The sequence below is a fragment of the Papaver somniferum genome, chromosome 2 (assembly GCF_003573695.1).
Source record: "Papaver somniferum cultivar HN1 chromosome 2, ASM357369v1, whole genome shotgun sequence".
Classification (NCBI taxonomy): domain Eukaryota; kingdom Viridiplantae; phylum Streptophyta; class Magnoliopsida; order Ranunculales; family Papaveraceae; genus Papaver; species Papaver somniferum.
The window spans coordinates 79,035,234-79,061,760 of NC_039359.1; the positions used below are offsets into that span (position 1 = coordinate 79,035,234).

The 26,527-nt window shown below is 37.1% G+C and overlaps 4 protein-coding genes and 1 long non-coding RNA gene across 6 annotated transcripts; 3 read left to right on the forward strand and 2 right to left on the reverse strand.

Moving 5' to 3' along the window:
* The first annotated feature begins 3,116 nt into the window (after positions 1-3,116).
* Positions 3,117-5,049, forward strand: LOC113351451. The gene is made up of 3 exons (XM_026595432.1): positions 3,117-3,945; positions 4,131-4,824; positions 4,932-5,049. The coding sequence occupies exons 1-3, from the start codon at positions 3,117-3,119 to the stop codon at positions 5,047-5,049; spliced, it is 1,641 nt and encodes a 546-aa protein (XP_026451217.1).
* An 8,062-nt stretch (positions 5,050-13,111) lies between these two features.
* On the forward strand, positions 13,112-19,306 carry LOC113348138 (lysM domain receptor-like kinase 3). Its single transcript, XM_026591842.1, has 11 exons — positions 13,112-13,956; positions 14,535-14,609; positions 15,100-15,354; positions 15,925-16,070; positions 16,178-16,267; positions 16,378-16,483; positions 16,610-16,761; positions 16,850-16,947; positions 17,038-17,185; positions 17,996-18,103; positions 18,808-19,306. Exons 1-11 carry the CDS (start codon positions 13,341-13,343, stop codon positions 18,970-18,972), a joined length of 1,959 nt encoding a protein of 652 aa, XP_026447627.1. The 5' UTR covers positions 13,112-13,340; the 3' UTR covers positions 18,973-19,306.
* Positions 18,183-18,845, reverse strand: LOC113348141. The gene is made up of 2 exons (XR_003359506.1): positions 18,704-18,845; positions 18,183-18,543 (listed from the first exon to the last, which is right to left on the reverse strand). It is a non-coding gene; the product is annotated as an uncharacterized LOC113348141 (long non-coding RNA).
* Positions 19,307-19,985: 679 nt separating the features above from the next.
* On the forward strand, positions 19,986-21,977 carry LOC113348139 (senescence/dehydration-associated protein At4g35985, chloroplastic-like). The gene is made up of 5 exons (XM_026591844.1): positions 19,986-20,603; positions 20,680-20,816; positions 20,998-21,164; positions 21,253-21,337; positions 21,629-21,977. Exons 1-5 carry the CDS (start codon positions 20,016-20,018, stop codon positions 21,783-21,785), a joined length of 1,134 nt encoding a protein of 377 aa, XP_026447629.1. The 5' UTR covers positions 19,986-20,015; the 3' UTR covers positions 21,786-21,977.
* Positions 20,454-24,166, reverse strand: LOC113348140 (clavaminate synthase-like protein At3g21360). 2 transcript variants are annotated; one of them, XM_026591846.1, is made up of 4 exons: positions 23,711-24,166; positions 23,264-23,517; positions 22,484-22,849; positions 20,454-20,590 (listed from the first exon to the last, which is right to left on the reverse strand). In XM_026591846.1, the coding sequence occupies exons 1-3, from the start codon at positions 24,116-24,118 to the stop codon at positions 22,489-22,491; spliced, it is 1,023 nt and encodes a 340-aa protein (XP_026447631.1). In that variant the 5' UTR covers positions 24,119-24,166; the 3' UTR covers positions 20,454-20,590; positions 22,484-22,488. The 2 variants fall into 2 exon arrangements, with proteins under 2 accessions (XP_026447631.1, XP_026447630.1); XM_026591845.1 differs by lacking the exon at positions 20,454-20,590 and having other exon boundaries at positions 22,163-22,849.
* Between the last annotated feature and the right edge of the window lie 2,361 nt (positions 24,167-26,527).

A 26,527-nucleotide genomic window follows, 5' to 3' on the forward strand; every position in this document is an offset into this window, starting at 1 on the left:
GATCTCATCCCAAATTTTTGGTTATACTCGCCCACTGTGGATGCTCTTATACATCAGAGAAATCCCGGCATAATCCCACATGCAAATCATGACGTTGGGAAAGAAGAAGAAGAGGACCCTTTCGCATCTCCTTTCCCTAATCATGCATTTGTTTTCGTATTAACTTCTTAATTATTTTTAATATACTCTTGGAGTACTATCAAGGTAACATATGATGACCTTGCATAAATATTAATTAGATTTCTCGTATGGACTTTGTTCGTATGCAATTTTTTTTTAATCCACATCACTTTTGTGGAGGGCGGAGGGGTAGCATTTTACAATTGTTTATTTTCAAATTGTTTTTGAATGAAAATTAAAGCCTTTAGTTAGTAATTTATGCCACTATTCCTAGGGCATGTTGTTGTTAGTAGATTTCCAGTTCACTAAGCACTAGTTTACCGCACACTGGTTTCACTGTTTGTTTAGTCCAATCCATACGGTACATTTTACGCTACTATACTGCAAATCTCGTGGTCTGCGGTACTAGCTTGTATTCCCAAGCTTTGGCAACGTCGTATCAGTTCCTCAGTATGAGATTACCGTCTGTATTTGCCTGATGTTATTCTTATGTTAGGATATTCGTCCTATGATAGGACCGAAAGCGAGGTGTATATATCAAAAATCTAATATTCCACAAAAGTTCAATTCTTTCACTCAGTAACCGATTGGGGAGGAGGATCTATAGTAAGTTAGGAGAGTACCGTCCTGGATACCGCCAATAGGGTTGAGTAAACCGTGGATTACAACTCAAAAGTGATATGTACCTTTTTATTCAGAGAAATGGCATGCACTGTAGATCATATATAGAACAAGTTAAGAAATGATGATCAATAATAGTATAGTAAAATGGTGACCAGTTCTGTTGTGCGATGGTTTTTGTTTTGTATTGCATGGACAGTCGACAGTGGGGGTAGGTTTTGATGAATTATTCACTTTTTGTTTCCTTTTCCAGATCATAGCCTCTCCTGACGAGAGGGAAAGTGAAATCAAGTGATACTATTCTACTACTATATTTGATTTACTGGGTAATTAAACAAGTACTGTGCACGTGCGCTGGGGCTTCATCCAGCTAGTTGTCCAAATGATAAACAAAAAAATAAAATAAAAAACCGGCAACACCGAAACATCGCAGATTCATCGTCGCCCGATGTTTCTGTTGTAGTAGATGGATTGACTTGGAGTTAGATAATCACGGGTTTCAGTTCAGGAAGTCAGGAACTGGGAACTTTAAAGTCCAAGTTGAAACCAACTTTACTTATAAAGTGGATCAAGATGATCTAGGAGGTGCTGCTGCTGCTGCTGGATACTAAGATATTGTCTCCCGCTCTCCAAGGAGCGAGTGTCTCACTGTGTACCCTTTGACTCAACGCATCAGTTTTCTTAGTATCCAAGGCATATAAGTCATGGACATAAAAGCTAATATCATGCGTAAAATGAACTAAATAATGTAATGGTTTATTTTTTCACAAAATTGGTCAAAAAGACCAAAACACAAAATTCCTGGGTCGTATAGATTCTTAGCTTTTGATACTATTTACATAGCCAAAAATCAGAAATATTCTGTTTATATGGCCTATTTGGATATTTGGCCAGGAAAATTAAAAAAAAATGTCTCTTAACTAAAATACCCCCTAACCTTTTAAACCCTTCTTTTCAAAGAGAATTTATTTCTCTTCCCTTCCCGCAGAGCTCTGCAGAACCTCCTCTTCCCTTCCCACAGAGCTCTGCAGAACCTCCTTCTCAAGTGACGGATAATCTTGTCCTTCTCAGCTAGTTCATTCTTCAACTTGGAAACATCATCTTCATCTGTGTTTTCTTCTTCATCACCAAACAAGAGCTCTGCAGAACCTCCTCTTCCCTTCCCGCAGAGCTCTGCAGAACCTCCTCTTCCCTTCCCACAGAGCTCTGCAGAAATCGGCAATTCAGAGCTCGTTTTTTTTTCTTCAGATCTCGTTTATCAATCATGATGATTAGCGATTGTTTAATACGTTTGTAGAATCCAAGTTTCATCTAATCGAAGTTTCGTCAATTGGAGTTTCATCTAATCGATGTTTCTGAGTTAGTTTTGAAGCAATTGAAGTTTCTATAATAGCGTCGAATCGGTAAGTTTCAATTTGTCCAATTGAAGTTTCTCTGTCGATTTTGAAGCAATTTTTAGTTGTTGATGATTAATTTTTGATTTTAGTTGTTGATTTTGAATATCCAGGGTTTAGTTGATTATGTGACTGGTAAATTTTTCAATTTGTCCATTATTTGGGTTTGTCTCGAATCATGTTTTCTAGGGTTTAGTAATCTGATTTTCAATGCAATATACACAGATGTGAATTTTGTGTGTTCAATTGTGATGTGAACTGAATTAGTATGTACTGCTGCTAATTTGTTTACATATTATCAATTGAATACATCCAGATTCAGAAGATTTGTTTTTATATATATTCCTTTTGAAGATGGATCGTCATTTTCTCTGTGTGGTTATCCGGGGTACCGATGCGTGTCCATACCAAGTTACTACGAAGTCAACAGTTGATGAGTTGAAGGCGCATGTCTGTTCTTATTGGAATATCATTTTACCGGACTCAATTCAGTTTGTATTTGACTATGAGGGGAGAAGCAATGTTGTTGACAGTGATGTGAAGCTATGTTCTTTCTTGTCATTGTGTATTGTTAACTAGTTGTCTTTCTTGGAGCTTCGTTTATTTGAACGCGTTCCTCCTCGTGCTCCTGATTTTGTTCGTGAACCTACTACGAGCGAGTTTCGTTTAGCACCAGACCCTAGCAGAGATCAGTTGGTTAATCCTTGTCATCTTCCGAGCAGCAGTAGAATGAGCGAGTTTAGTTTAGCACCAGACCCTAGCAGAGCTCAGTTGGTTAATCCTTGTCATCTTCCGAGCAGCAGTAGAATGAGCGAGTTTCGTTTAGCACCAGACCCTAGCAGAGCTCAGTTGGTTAATCCTTGTCATATTCCGAGCAGCAGTAGAATGAGCGAGTTTCTTTTAGCACCAGACCCTAGCAGAGCTCAGTTGGTTAATCCTTGTCATATTCCGAGCAGCATTAAAGTTACTCCTACATCTACAATGACGGAGTTTCTTTTAGCTCAGTCACCTATTCCTTCCTCTCAAGAGCTTGTTTCTTCTCAAGATATCCCCATGTCTCAAGAACGTACATACAATGGAAAGTTGGCAATTAAAAGATCTTGCAAGGCGGCTGAATGGGAGTTTATTATAAAAGGTGTTGGTCAAGATTTTTATGGAGGACGAGATGAAGCTCGTCTAGTTGTTGAGAAATATAACCATTTTTTTGGTCGCAGGGTGAGAGTCGTCAAGAGCAATCCAGAACGATATACGGTGGAATGTTATTACAAGGAGAAATTGGAATGCGACTGGATATTCCATGCAGCTCCCAAGACTTCCAATGTGAAGGGTCACTTATTCCTCAAGGCCTATAACGGGGAACATAAATGTTGTGCTGGTTATAGCGATGGAACAAAGGCTGATCTGGTTACGCGCGAACTTATCAAGAGTTTGATATTTGAGAAGATTGAACATAATCCCAACAAGAAAGCCAGGGATATTGTTAGAGAACTCAAAAGTGATTATGGGTTGGAAGTGAGCTACGATCAGGCGCATGCCGGGAAAGAATTATGTTTCAAGGAATTGTATGGCGAGGACATTAAATCATACACTGACTTGAGATGGTGGTGTGAAGCCGTGAAGAAACACGATCCAGGTAGTAGGGATGATTTAGTTGTTGAAGGTGGCAAGTTTAAGAGTTTGTTCTTAGCCTTCGATGCTTGCATCTCTGGTTTCGAATATTGTCGCCCGGTACTGTTCTTGGATGCAGCTTTCCTAACTGGAAAATTTAGGGGTTGTCTTATGGCGGCTACCGGGAAGAATGCGAATAATGGTACGTCTTCTTTTATTTTTGATGTCATAAAAAAGAATTTATGTCAGATTATCACTGGATGAAACCGGTTTCATCCTTAACTGGTGAAGTCAGACTAGAGAATGAAACTAGTTTCATTCTGTACAATAGCAGTTTCAGTCAGTTTGATATGATTTTTTCTTTTTGTGTTTGTTTTGTTTCTGTAGGAATATTTCCTCTGGCATATGGTATCGTATCAGCTGAAACTGTTGAGAATTGGCATTGGTTCTTGAAGAAACTAGAATCTATCTTGGGTCCTCGTGTACTAACTTTTATTTCGGATCGCCATGAGGGTTTGATCCAAGGGATTCGTGATGTTTTCCCAACTTTCTATCATGCTTGGTGTTACCAGCATTTGAAGAATAATGTCCGCAGTAAGACCAACAAGAAAAAGGGAGAGCATTGTGTTGTGATGGGTTTGTTCAAAGAATGTTTCTATTCATCGACTCATGAAGGCTTTGATCAGGGTATGCAAAAGTTGAAGGATATGGGATGTGATGGTCTTCACAAATTCTTGAGTGAGATTCCAGTGGAATGTTGGTCCAATGCACATTGTCTGGGCTGTCGTTACGGCGACATGTGTTCAAACATTGCAGAGTCCTTTAACTCTTGGATCAAGGAAGCAAAAGGTATGCCTATTGCAACACTTGTTAACTTGATCAGACTTAAAATTATGGAACAAATGAGTACAAGGAAGAGGAAGGGGGTGACGTATAAAGGATTCATTTGTCTCAGGCTAGAGAAAAAAGTGTTGGCTTCCATTCGTGCTGGTGTCCAGTGGAGAATAACCAAGTCTGGTGACATCGAGTGGGAAGTTTTTGATGGAAAGCACACACATGCTGTTAATATTCCGAAGTTTCAGTGCAGCTGTAGGGTTTGGTTTACTGAGCAGTCCCTTGTGATCACGCTATTGCGTGTATGCATTCAAATAACATCAATGTTTACGAGTACATTAATCCGTATTTCAGCATTGCTAGCTTCCGTGCTTCGTATGATCGTCCTATCAAGCCCATTCCTGATTACGACAAGCCTATTGATGTTGCTACTGGAGATCTCGTGAACCCACCAACTGTCGTAGGAAAATAACATGGTAGGCCGAAGAAGAAGCGGATTCCTAACACAGGTAGTGCAAGTTTCAAGAGACCAATTACGTGCGGTAACTTCCATACTCAGGCACATCATAACAAGACGACGTGTCCTCATCCTCCTGCGAAAAAGCAACGTTAAGTACCTGCTTAAGAACATCTCCAGCCTTCATTTCTTTTGTGCAGCTTTTTACCATGATATCTTTTATTATCTTTTTACCATGATATTTTTATTAGTTTGTTCTTCTCTGCAGCCTCTTGTTGCACATTTAAGATTCATTTACCTTGAATTATATTTTCGCAACTAGTATTTACCTTGGATTGTTTCTTTTGTTCATAAAAATATATCTTATGGAATTATTTTTTCAAGTATTTCTCTTCATTTTTATAGTATATATCTTTTAGTCTTATGTTGATTGTTTAATTGTACATTCCCTTCAGTTTTTCACTGTAAAATTTGAATGTTTGCGAAGATTCAAATTTAATTGTATAGGATGTAACCAGTTTCATCCTGCCTATTCTGGAAAAAATGAGATTTTTGGCCAGGATGAAACTGGATTTCATCCATCACATATGGACAGAAAAAACTATTTTTTGTCAACCTGCACACTCTGAAAACAGTTTTTATACAGGCTTTGATGTAACCAGTTTCATCCAAACCTGGTTACAATCTGACAAAAAAATTGAAGTTTTATACAGGCTAGGATGTAACCAGTTTCATCCAAGCCTGGTTACATTTTCAACCTGCAAATTTAATCATTTCTGGATAACATATTCAAACACAACCATCATGAAATTGAAGTATAGGCATTTTTCAGTAAAAGAGTTCATATTTTAATTAAGACGAATCCACGGATCACAACTGTATGCGAAGACATAGTTCAAAAAAAAAAAAAAGTACTACCAAATGAACTACATTAATAAAAAAATTCTAAACAACCTAAACACATCAAACAATCCAGCAGCTATTCTCATCAATTAGGATTTCATATGCCAGATTGATTCGTCTTGTGCCCATCTCCTCTCCAATAGTATCTTTGCCTTCAAAGGAGTAACCGTCTGTCATTGCCCATTCCATGTAGTAGATAACATACATCATCGAATCATCACTGCAAGACAAATGAATATGTAATGTCAGTTTAACGATATGGAAAAAAAAATGTAATGTCGGTTCAAACTTCGTTTCAGTTTGTATGTTATAATCTCAGTTCAAAGAGTTAACGACCTACCTTTCGCACTGTTGTGGACAATCTGATTGAACGACGACATCAACGTCATCCATACTAGTACTTTGAATTTGAACTTGAAAGAGATGATTTATTCTTTCCGCCATCATTTGAGCTTCTTTTAAATAGTTTGAAGAACCTAGGCGAGAATTGTAGTGTGTCCAAGTTCTTCCAAGGATGTCAAGGTGAAGCAATGTGAAATGTTCTTTCTCATTCAGCATTGGGATGAACAAGTGTTGCGTTTCGACATCAATCTTTTGCAGTTCAGCATTTATCATTTTTGCAGCGTCCAACTCATCTCCCGCAATGACATCAGCCTGAATACAAATTTGAATCAAAACCAGTTAATCCATATTTTTTAAATGGATGAAACTCAATTACATCCTGTCATTAATGCTAGATGAAAACCAGTTTCTGCAGGTATCATATGAAACCCAGTTACATCCTATATATAATAGCTAGATGAAACTCAGTTTTATCCTACACTAGTGAGAGAATTATATTTCAAGCAACAGATGCAAGCCAGGTACATCCTACACTAACTTAAAAGTTATATGAAAACAAATTGCAGACCTAAGTTCATTTATTTTAAAATGTAGTATTCAAAATGTTTACCCATGCAAGCGCGCTGAGAAAGATTGACTTGGAGTATCCTTTGGTATCACCGCCATATTGAAACAATTGTCTCCATTTTTCGATTTTAAACTCCAAAATAGTGTTCACCAATGGATGATTGAAAACAAGTTGCTGGATGTGTTCTCCACTGATACATACACCTCCATTGGACTCCAAATTAAACGCAGTCGCTGCATTTAAACAAGTTCATATAATTTAGTATAAACTTAGCAGTACTTTTACATAAATAAGAAAAGTAGAATGAAAAAAACAACAACAAAAGAATGCGGATACATACCTTACTTTTCCAGTTACAAAGTACTCCTTTATTAACTTCTCTTCAGCTTGTCTTATTCCGCTCATCGAGTAATTTTTCCACAGCTTGTTGTTCCTTGTTAACTTCCTCAACTTATTGTCCTTCTGCTTCTTCTCTGCACGCTCATCATCATCTGATACAAACTTGTTATTTCTAGCCCTTTTATATACGTTCTTCACTTTATTCTCAAGCGATCCAATAACTGCCAGAGGTTCTGCTGCGACAATTTCTTCTTGGTTGATTTCTGATGTAGGAACTGGTGCTAGAGGTTCTGCTCTAGGAACTGGTGTTATAGGTTCTGCTTCGGGAATATTGCCATCTTCCTCCACAGGTTTGTTCATCTCTTTAGTGATGTCGTCTTTAGGAACATCCTCCTCCACAGGTTTATTCATCTCTTGAGTGATGTTAAGGTTGAAATAGTCTTCAGGTGTGGTGTAAAGAACAATCTCTTGAGAGGAAGCTTGTTGAGTTCCCGGTTGAGGCTTGAGTTGCGCTTTCAAGGCTTCCACTTCACTTTGCAAGTCTGAGATTGTCTTATCCTTTGCTTCGGACTGAGCCTCCTTTGCTTCCAATTCTGTATTCCTTGCTTCCAACTCGTCATTCAAGTGACGGATAATCTTGTCCTTCTCAGCTAGTTCATTCTTCAACTTGGAAACATCATCTTCATCTGTGTTTTCTTCTTCATCACCAAACAAGCATAGTTGTTTCTCCTCTTGACTCCAACTACCAACAAAGTCAACAACCTGCAAACACATAAAATTTATCATAACACATGATGTAACTGGGTTTCATCCACTAATAACACAGGATGAAACTTGGTAGATAATGGGTTTCATCATTTTATAACATAAGATGTAACTGGTTTCATCCAGTTATAATAGGGGATAAAATTTTAAAAATGAATCTAAACAACATCAACACAAGATGTAACTGGATTCATCCAGTTATAATAACAACAAGATTTTTACCTCACTGCTTGAAAGAGTTTCAAGCTTCCCCTCAATTTCGCAAGATACTTTATACAAGTCCCATCTTGCAAACCTTGGCCATAAATCACTGTTGTCTTTTCTGTTAATGCCTTTCATTTGCTCAAAAATCTATAACTGCAAAAACAAAAATATATTCAAAATATAATATATAAGATGTTACTCACTGCATGATACATTTAACGTAAGAAAAAATATATTCAAAAGATAGAAGACGATACTCACCAGCAAATAGAAGCTGCAACCATTGATAGAGTATGGTGTCTCGTATACAGCTTTAACACTTTGCATTAAATGCTCGTGAATGAGATCGGGCCAAGATACTTTGTTAATGGTGTCGATTGACTGTAGGCAGTTCAAATACTTGTAGTGGACATACATACCTCCAGTGTTTATGAAGAATATTGTACAGAACATGAACAACAACAAAAGTTTCGCCAAGTCTTCTTCTGTTCCTTCTTCATCCATAGCAGTATGTATTCCTTCGACAATGTATTTTCTTATCCAACTTGTCCCCAGTATTCTTCTCTTTCCTTTTCTTCTATTTGGCTCCAGCCTTCTTCTTTTCATCTTTCTTTTTCTCCTCTTCATCCCTTCTCTTTGGCTCAAGAAAGTACTTTTTGTAAAATTCAGAAGTTTTCAAACTTGGGTCTTCTTTTGGTCCATAAAGTTTCTTATCTTGTTCACTCATACATATTCTCTGCATTTTGAAAACAACAACAAGATGATTTGCATCGGTCTTGAAAACTTGATCACCAATCTTGAATGCCAACTCTTTCGGGTCAAAATTTCTTATGATGAACTCTAACGCCCTTGGAGCTTTGCTACATTCAGCCTTGCCCACCTTACCTTGTTTGATAGCCTCAATAAAGTTCCAGAATTTAGTCTTCCTTAACACAACCTCTTGTGCTTCAGTAAATACCAGTTTTTCCAGCACTTCAACTGTCGGTTTCAGGTTTGATCGGAACGTTTTCTTCCCTTCCTTTTTCTCTAACTTGTCTTCATCCATTTCGGCATCCACAAGTTCCATATCCCCTGTGCTAGACTCTCCGCCCACTTTCACATCATGCTTATTCTTGGACGTAATTTCAGCAACAACACTCTTCTTACTTTTCTTGCTACCGCTTCCTGCAACAATTTGGATGAAACCAAGTTTCAGCAGGTTTCAGAATAACTGATTTATGGCATGAAGCTAAAATAGGACCTAACTTTAATACAAATCTTCAAAAGTTAACTTTAAAAAGTAGCAAAATCCTGGATGTATCTGATTTCATCCAGTCTTAGTCTGCTGAAACAACATACACTACAAACTAAACCTGGATGAAATCAGTTTCATAATAGTGTAAACCTGCTGAAACAGTTGATATAACCAGATTCAAGCCAAGATGAAAACCAAATTACATCCAATCTCACTTCAAGCAATTTAACAATTAAAAACAATTAAATAACAAGATGTAAACCCATTTAATCATTAATTTAATACCACCAACAAGTCATTTACATTCTAATTTAAAATTTGATGAAACCCAGTTTCAAACACCTGCTGAGCATCACTTCGTAGCCAGATGCAAACCCAATTTCGTTCAATCCATAACATAGATTTTCATACATCCCATTCACAACATACTAATAGTCTTATATTAACCGCAGATGTATCTTTAAACCTGAACGAAACTGGTTTCATCCAGTGTTAATCTGCTGGAAACAATATACACTACAGATTAACAAAAGATGAAACCAGTTAAATCCTGGTTTAAACCCTGCTAAAACAAATCAGATACCCAGATCCAATTTCACTTCAACCAATTTCACAGTGAAACAAATCAGTTACATCCTGTTTTAAACTGGTTTAATACTTAATGAAACCAGATGCAAATTAAAACAACCAAAATGAAAATTAAAACAACCAATTCAAAAATTTAATCATGCAATTCTGAAATTAATAACAAAAAAGAGTTAGGGTTTGAAAACTTACGAGTTATAGGAGACGTTCTGTGGAAACTGATTGAAACACTAACTCTCCAAATACACTGAAACAGATCGATTGAAACCCTAAAATCTCCCAATACACTGAAATTATTGAAACCCTAATTCACTGAAACCATTGTTGTAGAGTTAATTGTGTATTAGAGACGGAGGATGAAAACAGTTTCTAGTATTGTTGATGGTGGATGAAACTGATTCCCCTCAATTTGTTGTGAGACAGTGGATGAAAACGATGAAATTGAAGAGAAGATGAAAACGATTTCTGGTAACTGGGTATGAAGATGAAGATGATGAAAACGATTTCTTGTGTGGGGATGAAGATGAAGGACGCTGGGGTGAAAACGTGGGGATGAAGGACGTTGTGGTTTTAGTGAAGAGAGAGGGAGATCGTGGGAGGTTTTGATGAAAACGTGGGGTTAGAACGGTTACAAAAGGGTAGTAATGTCTCTCCACACTAAAAAGATTTCATTGGCTATTTGACCCAGGCCAAATTCTAACTGTCCATTTGGCCCAGAAAAAGAGCCTTTTTGGCTATATGACCCATTTTCTGTATTTTGTTTTACAATAGAGGGATTTCCTGTTTAGTCCACTAAACCCGACCCGGGTTAGTGGCTAGTCCAGCGGGATTAAACATTTATCCTTTAGTCCAAAAAGGTTTAAACATATGTAAAGTTACCAGGCTATCCTCACTCACGCTTTAACCGTTTCCTCCCACTACTTCCTTCTTTATTCTTCTCTACAACTTCTTCGTTCTTTCTTCTCGATCAACAATATTGAAAACTGCAAAATCAAAACAACAAAAATAAACTAAAATATGATTAGGTTTAGAGAAAAAATAATCAAAATGAAAAATCAAATTTTCAAACCAACCAAACAAACTGAAATGTTAAAAAGGAAATCATCAAACAGACAAACAAAAAAATCAAACAAACTCATCAAACTGTACATATTGATCAATAATACATATTGAAAAAAGATTGAAGAAAACCCTATTTTACTAAAACCATGGAGAAATTTACATTTGGTGAATCCTGGTAAAAACAAGATCGAAGAATACAAAGAATACACAAATACCACAGTAGAAGAAGAGAGTACAAAGAAAAATAAAGAGTAGAAGATCCAATTGTACATATTGATCAACAATACATATTGATATGTACCGAAGGAAAATATGTATTGAAGGAAAAAGTATGATTCAACAGTACATATTGATCTAATAGTACATGTTGATATGTACTCATGGAAACCATGTACTGAGGGGAAAAGAGCACAAAAGAAAAAAAGAGTAGATGATCCAACACTACATATTGATATGTACTAAAGAAAAATACGTACCCAAAGAAAAAGAGTGGATGATCCAACAATACATATCCAATAATACATTTTCAGATGTACTGAACAAAAACGTGTATCAATGGAAAAGTATATGATTCAATAGTACATATTGATACAACAATACATATTAATATTTACTCAAGGAAAATATGTACTGAAGAAAAAAAAAGTACAAAAGAAAAAAGAGTAGATGATCCAACAATACATGTTGATATGTACTGAAAGAAAATATGTATAAAAGGAAAATGTTGATGATTCAATATGTTCTGAATGAAAATATGTACAAAAAAAGAAAAACAATTGGGTTATTGTAGGATCGTACAAAATCTCCCAATCTTTTTTATACGAACCTAAAACCCAAAACAATTTGATCAAAGATAAAATTAACAAAAAATTGAAATCAAAACTAACCGGAGACGAAAGGAGTATTAATCTTCACTTTAATAAACTAAATCATATCGTTTTGAATGGACTACCTTCGTTTTCAATGTTGAATAACAGATCCAGACGAGGAAATAGATTAAAAAGTTAAGAATCCCAATATTGATTAAATCCATATCTCTTTATTTTTTTTCTTCGCCGATCTATTAATGGAATGATATCTTGTTCTTCTTTGTTGTTCTTCTTCTTCAATTGAATTATATCTTCTTCTTCTTCATGAATCTGCTCTCGGTCTTTTTCTTCTTAATCGATTCAGATCTGAAAAATAAAAATAATATGCTTGACGTGTTTTTATGTTAGGTATTGATTGGACGGAGGGACAATTACGACATTTATGAAATACACATAAAACACCTTGCACGTATGCTAGACGAGAGAATAAAAAATCTGGTCCAAAAGCATGTTTTTGGACCAACGAGTAATTGTTTTCTGATGATGGATTACACAGTAACCGATTCTTCCTATAGTGGATTAACTAGTAATTCCTAGTTTACGACAAGAAAGAAGAATTACGACTTATTTTGAAAGTCAAACATGACCTGTGGTTTCCACCGAGATGTCAAAATCGGCAATTTGTTTTTGTCGCCGATTTACAAAATAAGTTTGTCAAAAGAATCTCAGAGCAACATGCGCTCTTTTGTAGTCTAGTAAGTAGGGCGTAGTATTAAATTCTTTATGCCAACACCACCAACACCTGTCATATTCTCTTTTATCTCACTCAGCCTCTCTCTCGCAATCTGTGCTTCTTTCTTTGCATTCCCAAAACCTGCCTCGTTAAACAATAAAATCAGACTCTCAATTCCTGAACTGCCCTCTCCAATTTATTACCTCAATTTAAATTAGAAAATGACGTTCTTATCCTTGCCGCACTCACTGGATAAGAGTCGGAAACGGTTACCATGGACTTTTTGAGACCGAAAATAGCGGAGATCTGTTAACACTCACTTGACCGCTGTAGCAAGAACGAAAATTAGTCAAGCACTGTGTTGACTCAGTCAGTGAAAGCAAAAGAAAATTAGAGTACTACTTTCTTGTGATTTTAATCCCAGTGTTAATCTCGTAATTCCATTTAAAACTAAGGGCAATTAACAAGCACAACAACCACCTAAAAAATCTCCCGGTTTTATGTCACATAGTGAAATTCACTCACTCATCATCTCCATCTCCCCCATACCGCCATCAACAAGCCGGAAGGGAAGGAGAGGAGAGGAGTACACGCTCATTTCTGTACTCCCTACACAGAACCTTCTCTTTCACTTTCCAGATTTTCCTTCTTTTAGTTATTCTTCCCTGTAATCTCAAGTTTCTCATCAAAATCCTTTCCATTTTCATTCAATTTCAGTATAAATTCATCTAACCTGTTTGCTCACTGTCGTCACAATTTCCGATGAAGTTTGGTGAACTGATGATTCCGTTTTTATTACTCTTTTTCTCGTTGTCATACACTGCGTTTTCATATCCGGCACCGCTGAATTGTTCAGATACATCTCGAGTTTGTACATCATTTATAGCTTACAATTATAAACAACAAGGAGGTGGAGGAAATGCAGAAGAAAAAAATCTGGAAGTGATTCAAAGTATGTTTGATGTGTTACCAAATGATATAACAATCGAAGGAAATAATCGTGACTATGTGTATATTAAGAAAAACTGCTCATGTTTCTCACCGATTCATAAGTATTTGACGACGACGACGTATACGGTGAGACAGAATCAAGGATCAGTTTATGATATGGTTAGAGAAGCTTATGCGGAACTTGCTTATATTAACGAGTCGAATCGGACGGCTCGTTACGGTGCTGTGATTTCGTTGAGGTTGTTATGTGGTTGTTCGAGTGGATTGTGGAATTATTTGATGAGTTATGTGATGAAAGATGGGGATAGTATTGGATCGTTGGCGAGTCGGTTTGGTGTTAGTATGGAGAGTATTGAAACGCTTAATGGGATTACTAATCCTGATAATGTTACTGTTGGTGATCTTTATTACATTCCACTTGATTCAGGTTTGTGATTTTATTGATTTCATTGAAATTTCTGATCATTTTCAGTGTTTAATTGCTCAGCATACAAATTTGGAAGTCAAAATTAGGATTTGCGTTTATAAGTTTGATAATAAGAAGCTCAAAGTAGGTAATTTGTCGCGAATTTTCGATGCGATGAAGTGGTATTTATTACTTTATGTGGAAATAGGTGTGTTTTGAATCTGAAATGAGCTTGTCAAATAAGGCTAGTGAGTCCATGTGATACACCTAGAGGACATTTCATTCAGGAGATGTAAAGAACACATCCTTAAAATTTATTGCATGCTAATTCGCGGTGTCCGCTTTCAGTGCTTTGGTTACTTTCGAGTTTTTGATGTTCAGTATCTGAACAATTTAGAGAAAGTGAGATCTTTTTTTTTGTGTGTGGCGTGAACTCTTTAGAGCATTTGGCTTTGTAGGGATCACAATGTTATCAATTGTATCATTTATTTAGCAAATTGATTTGCCTGTCAATGGTTGTCCTTACTCTGAGCCATTATTTGATTGCTGTCCAGTTCCTGCACCCTTATCCAGTAGTCGTTACTTTTTTTTTTTTGCAGTTCCTGGTGACCCTTATCCTCAGAAGACGGTGTCTCCCGCCCCAGTTCCCGCGCCCTCAGATGAAATTGTAATAGGTATGGAAGGTTGTTGCTTTTAGGTGTTGGGTTTGGAAGTTCCGGACAAGTTACCACAGGAGCTAGTGGACTGTTGGAAGTATTATATTCTGCCTGATTGAATGATAAATATAATAAAACTAACTAATGCAACATCATGCGACCAAGACAAGGTAGGCATATGAAAATAAAATAAATAACATAATGCAAGCTCACACAAGTTGTGTGAGCTTGAAGTCGTGGAAACATTATTTTGAATTTGATCAAAAACAAAGTGTAGTTCTTATCCTGTATCAGTACTCTCATGTGGACCCATGTGAAGGCCAGGGTCACCATGTTGAGTTGTCCAGTTGTGACACCAGCTAAATCAAATGTGTCAAGTTGATAGACAGAGATAAAAACCTGCAACTCCATTGAAGTATCCGTGGCCTCACAGTCTGGTTCATTTTTATTAGTGAATTTTTGGTGGATGGACAGTTAATGACTCATTTTTACTGTTTTTTTTTTGCAGCAACTGAAGTGGATCACAAATCTCACTTTCCATATGGATGGGTTATAGGGGGTGCCGGGTGTGCTCTTCTTTTGATTTGTGTCACCATCATCATCTGTGTTTACTGCCAAGCCTCTAAGAGTCGTGCAAAGGATAATGGAAAAATCCCACACAAATTTCACATTCTTGGAAGGTCAAGTTTCTGTTGTGCTTCAGGGAGGGACTGGAAACCGAATAATGAGGAATCAGGCAATCGGCAAAGCAATATTCCCAAAGGTAACATAGTTTTTATCATCATTTAGTCTTGAAAATGTCTTGGTACTGTAGAGCTTATAGTGAGTCCATTTGACCTTTAGGACTGATTTACATTATTTCCACCTACTAAGCTTACTCCAGCAGTACTTATCGACCTATGTTTTGTAGTTATATGTAGTATGCAACACAGTTGCCTACTTAATCTATCTGTAAGCAACATCTTTGTTATGATGAGATTCACGACATCGTTGTTGTGAGATATACTAATTTTAATTGGAAGGTTCACGTTGGTGTACATACCGCTGGCTCCCTCATCAGCTTAAAATGTGTGGTAGTATGAGCGAGCTCCACAATAGAGGTGGGACTGTGGACAGAATGTTTAGTGTACATTAAGTTGATTTCATGATAGGAAAAACCCTTGGATCCTCTGTAATGAAAGGTCAAAGGACACTGAGAAACTAAATATTATAATTGGTACATCTTGTCTGTGCTACTTGCAACGTGATTCTCCTGGGCTTTTCCTTCTATTTCGTCTACCATTTTTGTTATACAAACTAGTTACCCAATGTGAGCTCATGTTATCTTTTTCAGCTGTGGGAGCTGATGTATTCGATATGGAGAAACCCGTAGTTTTCACTTATGATGAGATTCTTTCGTCAACTGAATGCTTCTCTGATTCATTTCTTCTTGGCCATGGGACATACGGATCTGTGTATTATGCAGTTCTTCGTGACCAGGTGCGCCAATTTATTTTAGTTTGCTGATGGTGCATTACGAGCGATTTGGTCATTTGAAGTAGTCAAGCTACCTGTGTTTCTAATGATAGATATTTTAACCCTTTCAGGAAGTGGCAATCAAGAGAATGGCTGCTATGAAAACTAAGGAGTTCCTTTCAGAGATGAAAGTCTTATGCAAAGTTCATCACTCTAATTTGGTAATGCTCCCTGTACTTTTAGCCAATGCCAACGATGCTTAGACACCATCTAATTTGGAGCTACATATCTGAATTGCATTTTAACCCTTGTGTCTTTTAATTATGTCAAGGTAGAACTGATTGGCTATGCGGCTAGTGATGAAGAACTGTTCCTTATTTATGAGCATGCTCAGAAGGGTTCACTTGGAAGTCATTTGCATGATCCACACAACAAGGGTAAGAACTTCGTTTCCTTACCGAGTGACATTATTTATATATGCAACTTAAGACTGTTTAATGTTAGACTGTAAGAATTTATTTGGTCCGAAGTTCCTGACATTTGCTACTGACTGTATTATTCAGGTAATTCGTCCCTTTCTTGGATTGTAAGGGTACAGGTTGCGCTTGATGCTGCTCGTGGTTTGGAATACATTCATGAGCACACTAAAACTCATTATGTACATCGTGACATCAAAACGAGCAATATCTTACTTGACAATTCGTTCAGGGCAAAGGTATGGAGTTTTGACCCATCTCGATATTATCACGTGTAATCAGGATTATTTGTTGATATCATTAAATGTATCCTCTTTTGCATCTTAGATTTCAGATTTCGGACTGGCAAAGCTTGTTGGGAAAACAGGTGAAGGAGAAGCATCTGTGACAAAAGTTGTTGGAACTTTTGGTTACTTGGCTCCAGAGTAAGTGAATGTACTTTTTTATGCTTTAGACCTTTGAGGTCTACCAAAACTTGCATTTGATTAAAGCCTCAAAACTGTAATTTCTGGCAGATACTTGAGTGATGGGCGGGCTACAACGAAGAGTGATGTTTATGCATTTGGCATTGTACTTTTTGAGCTATTATCAGGGAAGGAAGCAATTACGCGATATGATGGCCCAGCATATAAAAACCCTGAAAGACGATCATTAGCATCTATCGTAAGTCTACGCTTTTCATATTGTTACGAGCGAGTGTGCTATAAATCAGAAATATATACTTTCTGTAAAATAACATTATTCGAAGCATTTAGTCAAGCTTAAAAATATAAACTTTCAACTTGCCCCTATGGCTGTCAAGAAGGCATTTGGTAGGTTTCTACCTTTTGCAGTTTCCCTAAACTCATGTTACAGAGCAACGGTTCTGATATCTATATAAGCTGAAATTTTTGGGTTTCAGTATTTAGATTCCATTTTGGGGCTTTATGTCATGGTTGGAAGTCGTGAACTTACAGCTAGGTGGTTAAGTAAGAAAAGTTAACAAAAGATGTATTAGAAAGTTGAAACATATAAAACATGTCATAGAAAGGGAATGTAACTGCGATGAAGGGATAAAGCTCCGGTATAGTTAATAACATGTCCTGCTTGGTATATTATTGTTGAAGCACATATGTAGCAACAACAATTGTGAGAATATACCATGGAAGAAATATATAAATGATGATGGGCATTTCTTTTAGGATGTGAAGTTCCAAACAACATATTTAAGTTATTGGCCAAAAGGCGAAGAGCTTAGATGTACCGAGTTCTTAACAGTTTGTTTTTTCTTTTCTTTTTTTTTTTTTTTTTTTTTTTTTTTTTTTTTTTGTTACAGTTCTAACTTCTAACTTTAAAACACTGGATTTACCAGTCCCAGCGGCACTCATATCATGAGTTGTACCCAGCATTTGACATAAAAAATGACAGTTCACCACTTGTACTACACAATTATTAGTGAATCTTATAGTGTTTCTAATGTTAGCTTATTTTCAGATGTTAGCGGCGCTTAAGAATTCCACAAGTTCAATGAGTATGACAAGCTTGAGGGAATGCATTGATCCAAATTTGATGGACTTATATCCCTATGATTGTGTTTACAAGGTAATTATCAACCTCTTGTTATTCGTTTCAAATTACGTGTATTATGCAAGAATGCGAAATATGCATGCTAACTATCGGATAATAGGCTTACCCCGTTTCTGAGGTCGTTATCAACTTATTTATTCGGTGAAGAATTAAACATGGCAAGGCGAGATGAAAATCATGAGATAATCTCAATATAGGATGGATGTCCAGGAACTGAAAACACACAAAGTCGGGACTTGAAATGGCAAAGAAAGAATTAGATAATAGAATCACGGTTACCTATAGTCGATTTACCCATGCATGATGCTCTTGAATGGTAGCCCAGTTGTTACTTGTCAGCGGTGGTCCTCTGGATATTCCGCAAGCTTCTCTAGGCCAAAATCACTGCAGCTGATGACTCACACCTATTAGAACTCCAATCGGAAAGTAAGAACGTAGTCATCGCGCTTGATTCACTGTGATACAAATAAGAGGTGTTATCTTGATATCAAAACAGTAAATATCCAGTGGGTTTTCTGAAAGTGAGGTTGCCTATCCAAAGATAATATACAGGGAAGCGAAAACAAGAATAGAGGAAAATAGAAGAAGGAAGAACTGAAGTTGTTCGTAACTCACCTTTTACTGAATTGAAGTTGCCCATAGTATAACTCACTCCTGGTTTCTTTGTAGAATATTCATCTGATCTCCTCTTTGTTGTGCTGTTTACAATTCTTCTGTAGGTTGCGATGTTGGCAAAGCAGTGCGTCGACGAGGATCCAATTTTACGGCCAGATATGAAACAAGTTGTAATAACGCTATCACAAATCCTTCTATCATCTGTAGAGTGGGAAGCAACCCTTGCAGGAAACAGCCAAGTATTTAGTGGACTTGTGCAAGGAAGATAGAGTAAGTTTTCAGTTTCTTCTCGTTTCACCAATTAGTCGCCACCTTATCTTCTTTTCTGTGTGTATACAGTTAGCAGCTAAGTGCTTGAAAAGATAGTAATTATGTATCTTCTTCTTTCTTCCTTCCTTTACTTCTTTGTCAATTCTTTTCAAACCTTTCTTGTATTCTTTTTAGCTTTTTACTGTAATGTTTGGTTTTTTTGTATGTGAGAAGTTTTTTCCGAATGTAATCTAGAAGTAAAGATGAACAACTCATGATGAAGGGTTTAATTTCTTTTGGACGAAGAACTGTAATGTCATTTTAGAAAAATGATGAATCTGTCTATTGAATATAGCTAATGCTTATAGAGTTTGCTGGTGAATATTATTTGATAAACTTGTTTAGCGATAATGCTAGTGTGGATGGGGATTAACTTTTCCTGGGTACCTATTGTTTTCTTTACTCTTTTGATACTTTTACCGTCATTTCATCTAATTACTTTCTTTTGTTTTTCCTTAATGGTGGAAGACAGCATTTAAACTTTTACTTTGGACCCGAGAACCCGCAATTTGGGCCGCTAACTAAAATCAAGGATCATCATTTCTCCTCTTTTTTGATTTTATAGCCATTACCATCATCATTGGTACCATGAGCAGAAGATAGGAAACCCCACAGGCCAACAGGTCATATTCAAGAAAATCAACAAAAATCTAATCACCTGGCAGAACATTTTCCTGTTAAAACAAAACCATCTTTACAAAGCAAGCTAGTTGTACTTGTGAGCCAAATAGGTATAATAGGAACACACACAGAGGAAAACATAAGAAAATTATCCAACCGAAAGCCAAAAGTCTCATTGCCTTGTATGAAGCATTTCCACAGGGGGGGAAATGGAATATAAAATGGATGACATTTTCTTCTTTTCTCCTAAAGCATCTTTTTCTTTATTCCTCGCACAGCTATCTTCCTTTCTCTCTTCTCATCAGTTTCTCTTAATAAAAGTTTTTCTTTCATTTTGTTTGTGCATCAAAGTTAAAACACAAATACAAGATCACAAGACGCAATGGGGTGCTTCTGGAATTTTAGCAGTAAGAGTTCGAACAAACCTGCACTTGAAACTGCAATTGAATCAGATCAAGTTGCCAGAATACCGAAAGAAGAGTTGCTGTTGCAAATCCCAGGATGTACAGTTAACTTAGTTCAAGAAGGAGAAACTGTAGAAATTGCTCAAGGATGCTTTAATCTCGTTAAGCTCTCTAACGAGAATGTTCCCCTAGCTATTTTAGTTAAAGTTGGTGATGAACTTCAGTGGCCTTTAACAAAAGATGAACCAGTGGTGAAACTAGATGAGCTTGATTACCTGTTTTCATTGCCGATGAAAGATAAAAGTCTCTTGAGTTATGGCGTTACTTTCTCTCAACAAAATGGTAGTACTTTGAGTAATCTTGATTCATTTCTAAAAGAACACTCTTGCTTTTCTGGCTTTTCTTCTTCCACTACCAAAAATACTTCGGATGTTCGGCCTCTTAACTGGGAAGAGTTTGCACCAAGGATTGAAGATTATAATGGAGTGTTGGCAAAAGCAATAGCAACTGGAACTGGTGAGATTATTAAAGGTATTTTCAAGTTGAGCAATGCCTACACCAAACAGGTAAGCAAATGTTCAGATTCTGCTAACTGAGATTAGTAAGACAGCTAAATGCTAAACAGCCATATAATAAATGCAGGTTCAAAAGGGAGGTGCGATGATAATAACTGAAGCAGCTGAGGAAAAGAAAGGTAACTTAGGACTTGAAAACAACAGCAACAAGAAAAGCACAAATGGTACGAAGAAGAAGAGTGGACTCAACAAGGGTTTAAAAAGGTAATATCAACACACACTAAAAGAACTGCAAAATAAGTAACCTCTACAAGCAATAATATTTCCCGAATCCAATTTCATCCTTCTTTACTGTTTTCTGCACACTCTTAAACATAAATCTGACTATCGAAATAGCGACAATCAAGTACACAAGATGTAACATATATGCTTTGCTGTTTATCAGGGTGAGGACAGTTTCAAAGATGACAGAAAAACTGAGCAAGACTGTGCTTAACACCGTTGGGTATGCCACTGGGTCAGTAATGGGACCAATAGTTAGATCCCAAGCTGGTAAACAGTTTCTAGCTATGGTTCCTGGAGAGGTCCTCTTGGTTTCGCTCGATGCTGTCAGTAAGTAAAACACTATTCACACATAAAAAATTGCAATATCAGTCGGGTATAAGTGACAGGAAATGATTTTAGTTTCTTTCTCGAGCAGACAGGATTTTTGATGCAGCTGAAGTTGCTGAAAAACAAGCTCTTTCTGCTACATCCAAAGCTGCAACTACAGCGGTCAGCAATAGGTAAGGAAACTCAAAATGCAATTACCCCATCGATCACTGCCGTTGAAATCTAACACCCATAGACTAGTCACACTTCCTTTTGTGGCTTCATCTCGTGAACAGTTCTACAAGTTGAGGGAACCCATAAACTTATAAACTACCCAATTCCACACCCACTAGGGTCCTAACACATTCTACCTTCTAGTTGCATCCATGTAAATTTTCTTAACTTCGGTTTCCCTCTGTGCTTCCTCTATGAGGGTTAAATTTGCTACACCTACTAATTGGGTATTTATGGCTTCTTGGAAACAGATATGGAGAAAATGCAGGTGAGGCCACAGAACATGTATTTGCCACTGCAGGGCATGCTGCAGGCACTGCGTGGAACATCTTTAAAATCCGAAAAGCAATCAACCCTGTATCATCTGTTACCTCGGGAATAGCGAAGAGCGCAATAAAAAAGAAATAACCTATGAACCCACAACTTACTCCCCATGGTCCCTGCAATTCTACTCCTGAACCGAGCAAAACTGTAATGAGCATGGTTCAGATTGCTAGTGTAACTTGTGCATTATTGAAATGTACTAATATATAACTCCTGTAAGACTACTTCTTTAAGCAACTTCCAATTACAATTTATATTCGATAACTTTTCTTCTGACCAAGTGATTGCTCTCCTCTAAGAAATTTCCAGTTCTCACTGAATATTTTGTTTTTTTCCTTTTTCTTTTTCTAATTATAAACCCTCATTGAAATTTATTTGTACTTTGTGTTCTCACAGAGTGACATAGTGAAATAATAATATAATCTACATAGGAAACGAAAGTTAGACAGTGGTCGAGAAAATGAAGAAAACAATGTTTGATTGAATGGAGGTAACTCCTTTATCGCGTCATTACAGTATACACATTCAAGATACGAAATAATGCTGGAATCATATGGGGCAAATAGAACCCCATCATTACAATAATACAATAAGGGGATGTCAAACACACTTCTGAACGCGTAAACTAGGGAAAAACTTCCTGCTAAGGTTGGTGGGTTTCAAGTACTCTTGGCGCAAAGATCCTTGGTATAGCAAAAGGGAACATATAGACACTTTCTTCCATTTAGCAGATGCTATAGGAGCAAATATACTTGAAATAAGACAAGGAAGTGAATATGTACCTATATTACTTGCAGAGTGATGCTAGTATGCGGCGGGGAGGATTGAATGGTCTTCGAGAATGGAGAACAGCCAAGTTATCAATAAGTAAAACGTCGCCCTTCTGCCAGGGAATAGCAACAGATTCCTCCTCTAGGAGTTTAAGACACTCATGTATGACATCAGATGGCAAAGGGGTACCATCCCCAAATGTGACTGCCTTCACGGGATCATTGCGGCCATCCTTCCAACCTGTATACGCAGCAACCATACTATTAAACCAAATCTTGCGGCCCCTTGTTTTGTCATATTTAATAGCTGGGATCGGACCCATGACTGATTTCACACCATCCTCCGTCCATTCCAACTTCATACCTAAGCGAGCAGCCCTGAGTCAAGTTAAGCAAGTTAGAGAGTCAGATAGAGCCAAAAATTTCATTCACCCAGGAGACTTAGACCAATAGATAAAAACTGCATAATGACATCTTTTCCAATTTTTAGAACAACCCCATAATAAACGAAATCTAAAAGCAATGTAAAGCAAAGAGGGGTACTCTAATCGTCTGTGTAACTAGTTTTAGAATGAATATGAACTTTTTTTATTATGTCATAACTTTGAACTAGGTCACCAATCATGACAAAACCTTAACAACTAGACATGAATGTTGGTATGAACCCATTATTGATAAGATAATTGCATTCTAAGAGTCAGGGTCTTTAGCATTAGATTATAACACCTTGGCCTACAACTGAAATTTGATTACAAATATCTGTAAGTAATATCAGATGAGGAGATGCCAAACCTCTCTTCAGCTATGCTTTTATCTTTAGTCAAGAACGTAGACTGCCACCCGCGTCCGATAGGCGATGAAGGATCATCTTCAGCCCCCAATATCCTAGTATATATCAAACCATCCTTGTCTAGTTTCTCCACAAACTCCGGAAATCTAACTTTCATCTTCTCATAAATGACATGACTAAGAACTATTGGAGTTTCTCCTCCTTTTCCAGGCTCTTCCTCACAATAAAAAAACAGTTTTGATGGGTACTCAGGAACCTGTTAAAGTGCAATAAACTCAAAATGCTTACAAATAATTCAATGAACCCACAATGTTTCACCAAATCTTGCCCTAAAAACAGCACCATCACTATGAAAACAAGGGCAAATGAACCATAATTTCTACCTATCAGTAAGAAAATAAGTGAATTGCATAAATAAAGCAAGACCCGTGTTAAAAAGAAGTACAAACCTGAGCCATTTCATGATGAAAAGGGATTTTCTGATCAGGGGGAGACTCATTAGCAGTAAAAACCCTCCCAACAATATTAGTTCTAGGCGCAGCACCACCAACATAATGTAATTCATCATACCCAAAAGCTTCAACAACTTGATTAAACTCCGGAGCTGTATATACAGGAAACCCTCTTAATAAAAGAGCTCCATTCATGTGTACAAGTGATTCTAACCATGGTTTTTGGTGCTGTATGGTGTTAATGAAATCAGATAAATTCAATGTTTTCTTTGATGTGATGATTGATGGGAATTGATTATTAGTAGTACCATTGATGAGTTTCTGGTATGTTGGGAGTTTAATTACAGTGAAACTGGAAACTCCTTCAGTTTCTTCACCTGACATCGTTTTTGTGTCTAGGTTCATTAGAGAGAGACTGACCGAGAGCTTTGTTTTGAAGATTACTGGCTGGGGAGTGGGGACTGGGAACTATATGGTAGTTTATTTTTGGACCCCTTACGGTAGTGCTAATCTAGCATCTAATCGCTGAATAGACCCCGCTGAATGCGGAACAGTTAAAAGCTTGACCAGTCAACTAACTGACTGCGCTGAACCAAACAGCGCCTCAAAATTGAATTGATACTGGTATTTTGATCCACTTCTCTCTCTACTCCTTCTATTTAATTAAACACTATTTCTACCTATAGAAACAATAAATATTATGGAAAGTATAGTCAACCAGTGACATGTTATAAAACCAGATTTCTCTTTCCATTTCACGTGCTTACCCTCCTTCCACATTTTTTAATCACCCCATTTAAGAGGCCATGACGTGTATATAGGACTCATAGGTATAGCATGGACCATTAAAAAATCACCACACTCACTCACTGACATAGTCTCCTTTTTGGTGACAATAAGTTGAGTTTTCTTACTTTATACGTTCCTCTCTCCATTGTAATGTTTACTTAAAACCATAGCGCCCGATGGTTCAACGCAAAGTTCATTTTTTAAGCATTGAATTGTTCACCTCTTCAATCTCGCTGTTAGGTCACCCGCGGGCACATGTTAAGAGAGAGCACTAGTGTTAACAAATAGACTTCACTTTTTTTTTTGAACCACAATAAGATAGAACTCCTAGGTTTAAGGGTTAACTGTTAGGTTTTAACTGAAGAGAAGAGAGACAAGATGACGAAGTTTAAACAAGACAGTTTCTATTGATTTTGAATACACAGAATATACAGAGACTCAATGCATATATATGCATAACTAACTTGAGGGTTAAGATACTATCTTTCCCAAATAAACACAATTCCCTAATATACAGAGATTTCCAAATATACAGGACTGCTATGTATGGCATGAAGTCACGTTGTGTTAACACCCTCCCGCAAGCGTAACGGGTTATCTTGAACCGTAAGCTTGAACCTTAAAAGAGAAAACCGATCACTAGAAAGTGGTTTGGTAAATATGTCTGCAATTTGATCTTTAGAGGATATAAAACGGACATCAAGAAGCTTGGAAGCTACTTGATCACGAACAAAGTGATAATCAATTTCTATATGTTTCGTCCGAGCATGAAATATAGGATTAACTGTGAGATAAGTTGCACCAAGATTATCACACCATAATATGGGAGGAGAACGTGTGGATATACGAAGCTCAGAAATAAGTGACTGAATCCACATAATTTCGGCAGTAGCAATAGCAAGTCCTCGATATTCAGCTTCAGTACTAGAACGAGAAACAGTCTTTTATTTACGAGCACTCCAAGAAATAATGTTACCACCCAAATAAACACAATATCCACTTGTAGAACGACGATCATCAAGAGAACCAGCCCAATCAGAATCAGTATATGCACTGAAAGATAATTGTAGAGAAGGGGATGGCTTAAGGAGTATGCCAAACGTACTTGTATGCTTGAGGTAACGAAGAATACGTTTGACTAATCCCCAGTGAAACTCTGTAGGAGCATGCATAAATTGACAAACCTTATTGACAACAAACGCAAGATCCGGACGAGTAAAAGTTAAATATTGCAAAGCTCCAATAATGCTACGATATTCAGTAGCATCTGTTAATAAAGTGCTACGATCAGAGGAAACATCACCAGAAGTGCTTAGCGGAGTAGTAATTGGTTTAACGCCATCCATTTTTACTCGAATAAGAAGATCTTGAGCATAACGGTGTTGCGAGAGAAAGAGCCCCGAAGAAGTACGAATTGCCTCAATCCCAAGAAAATAGGATAATTGACCAAGATCTTTAATTGCAAATTCTTGCTGCAAACGAGAGAGAATAGAGGTAATACCTGTAGTACTAGAGCCAGTGACAATGATATCATCCACATACACCAACAAATAGATCACACCATGAGTCCCAGTATAAATAAACAAGGACGAATCACACTTGGAAGTAACAAAACCAATTTGCAACAAAAAATTGCTAAGTCTGTGATACCACGCACGAGGAGCCTGTTTAAGTCCATAAAGAGAACGATGTAATTTGCAAACATGTGTAGGAAAACGAGAATCAACATAACCTGGAGGTTGTTTCATGTAGACTTCCTCTTGAAGTTCTCCATGAAGAAAAGCATTCTGCACATCAAGTTGATGAATGGGCCAATTTGAGGATAAAGCCAATGTAAGAATAATACGTATAGTGCATGGTTTAACAACCAGACTAAACGTTTCAGAGTAATCAATTCCTTCTTGTTGATTGTATCCTTTGGCAACTAGTCGAGACTTACGACGTGCAATGGTACCATCTGGATTACGCTTGATTCGAAAAACCCACTTACAACCAATAACATTCATAGAAGGATGATACGGGACT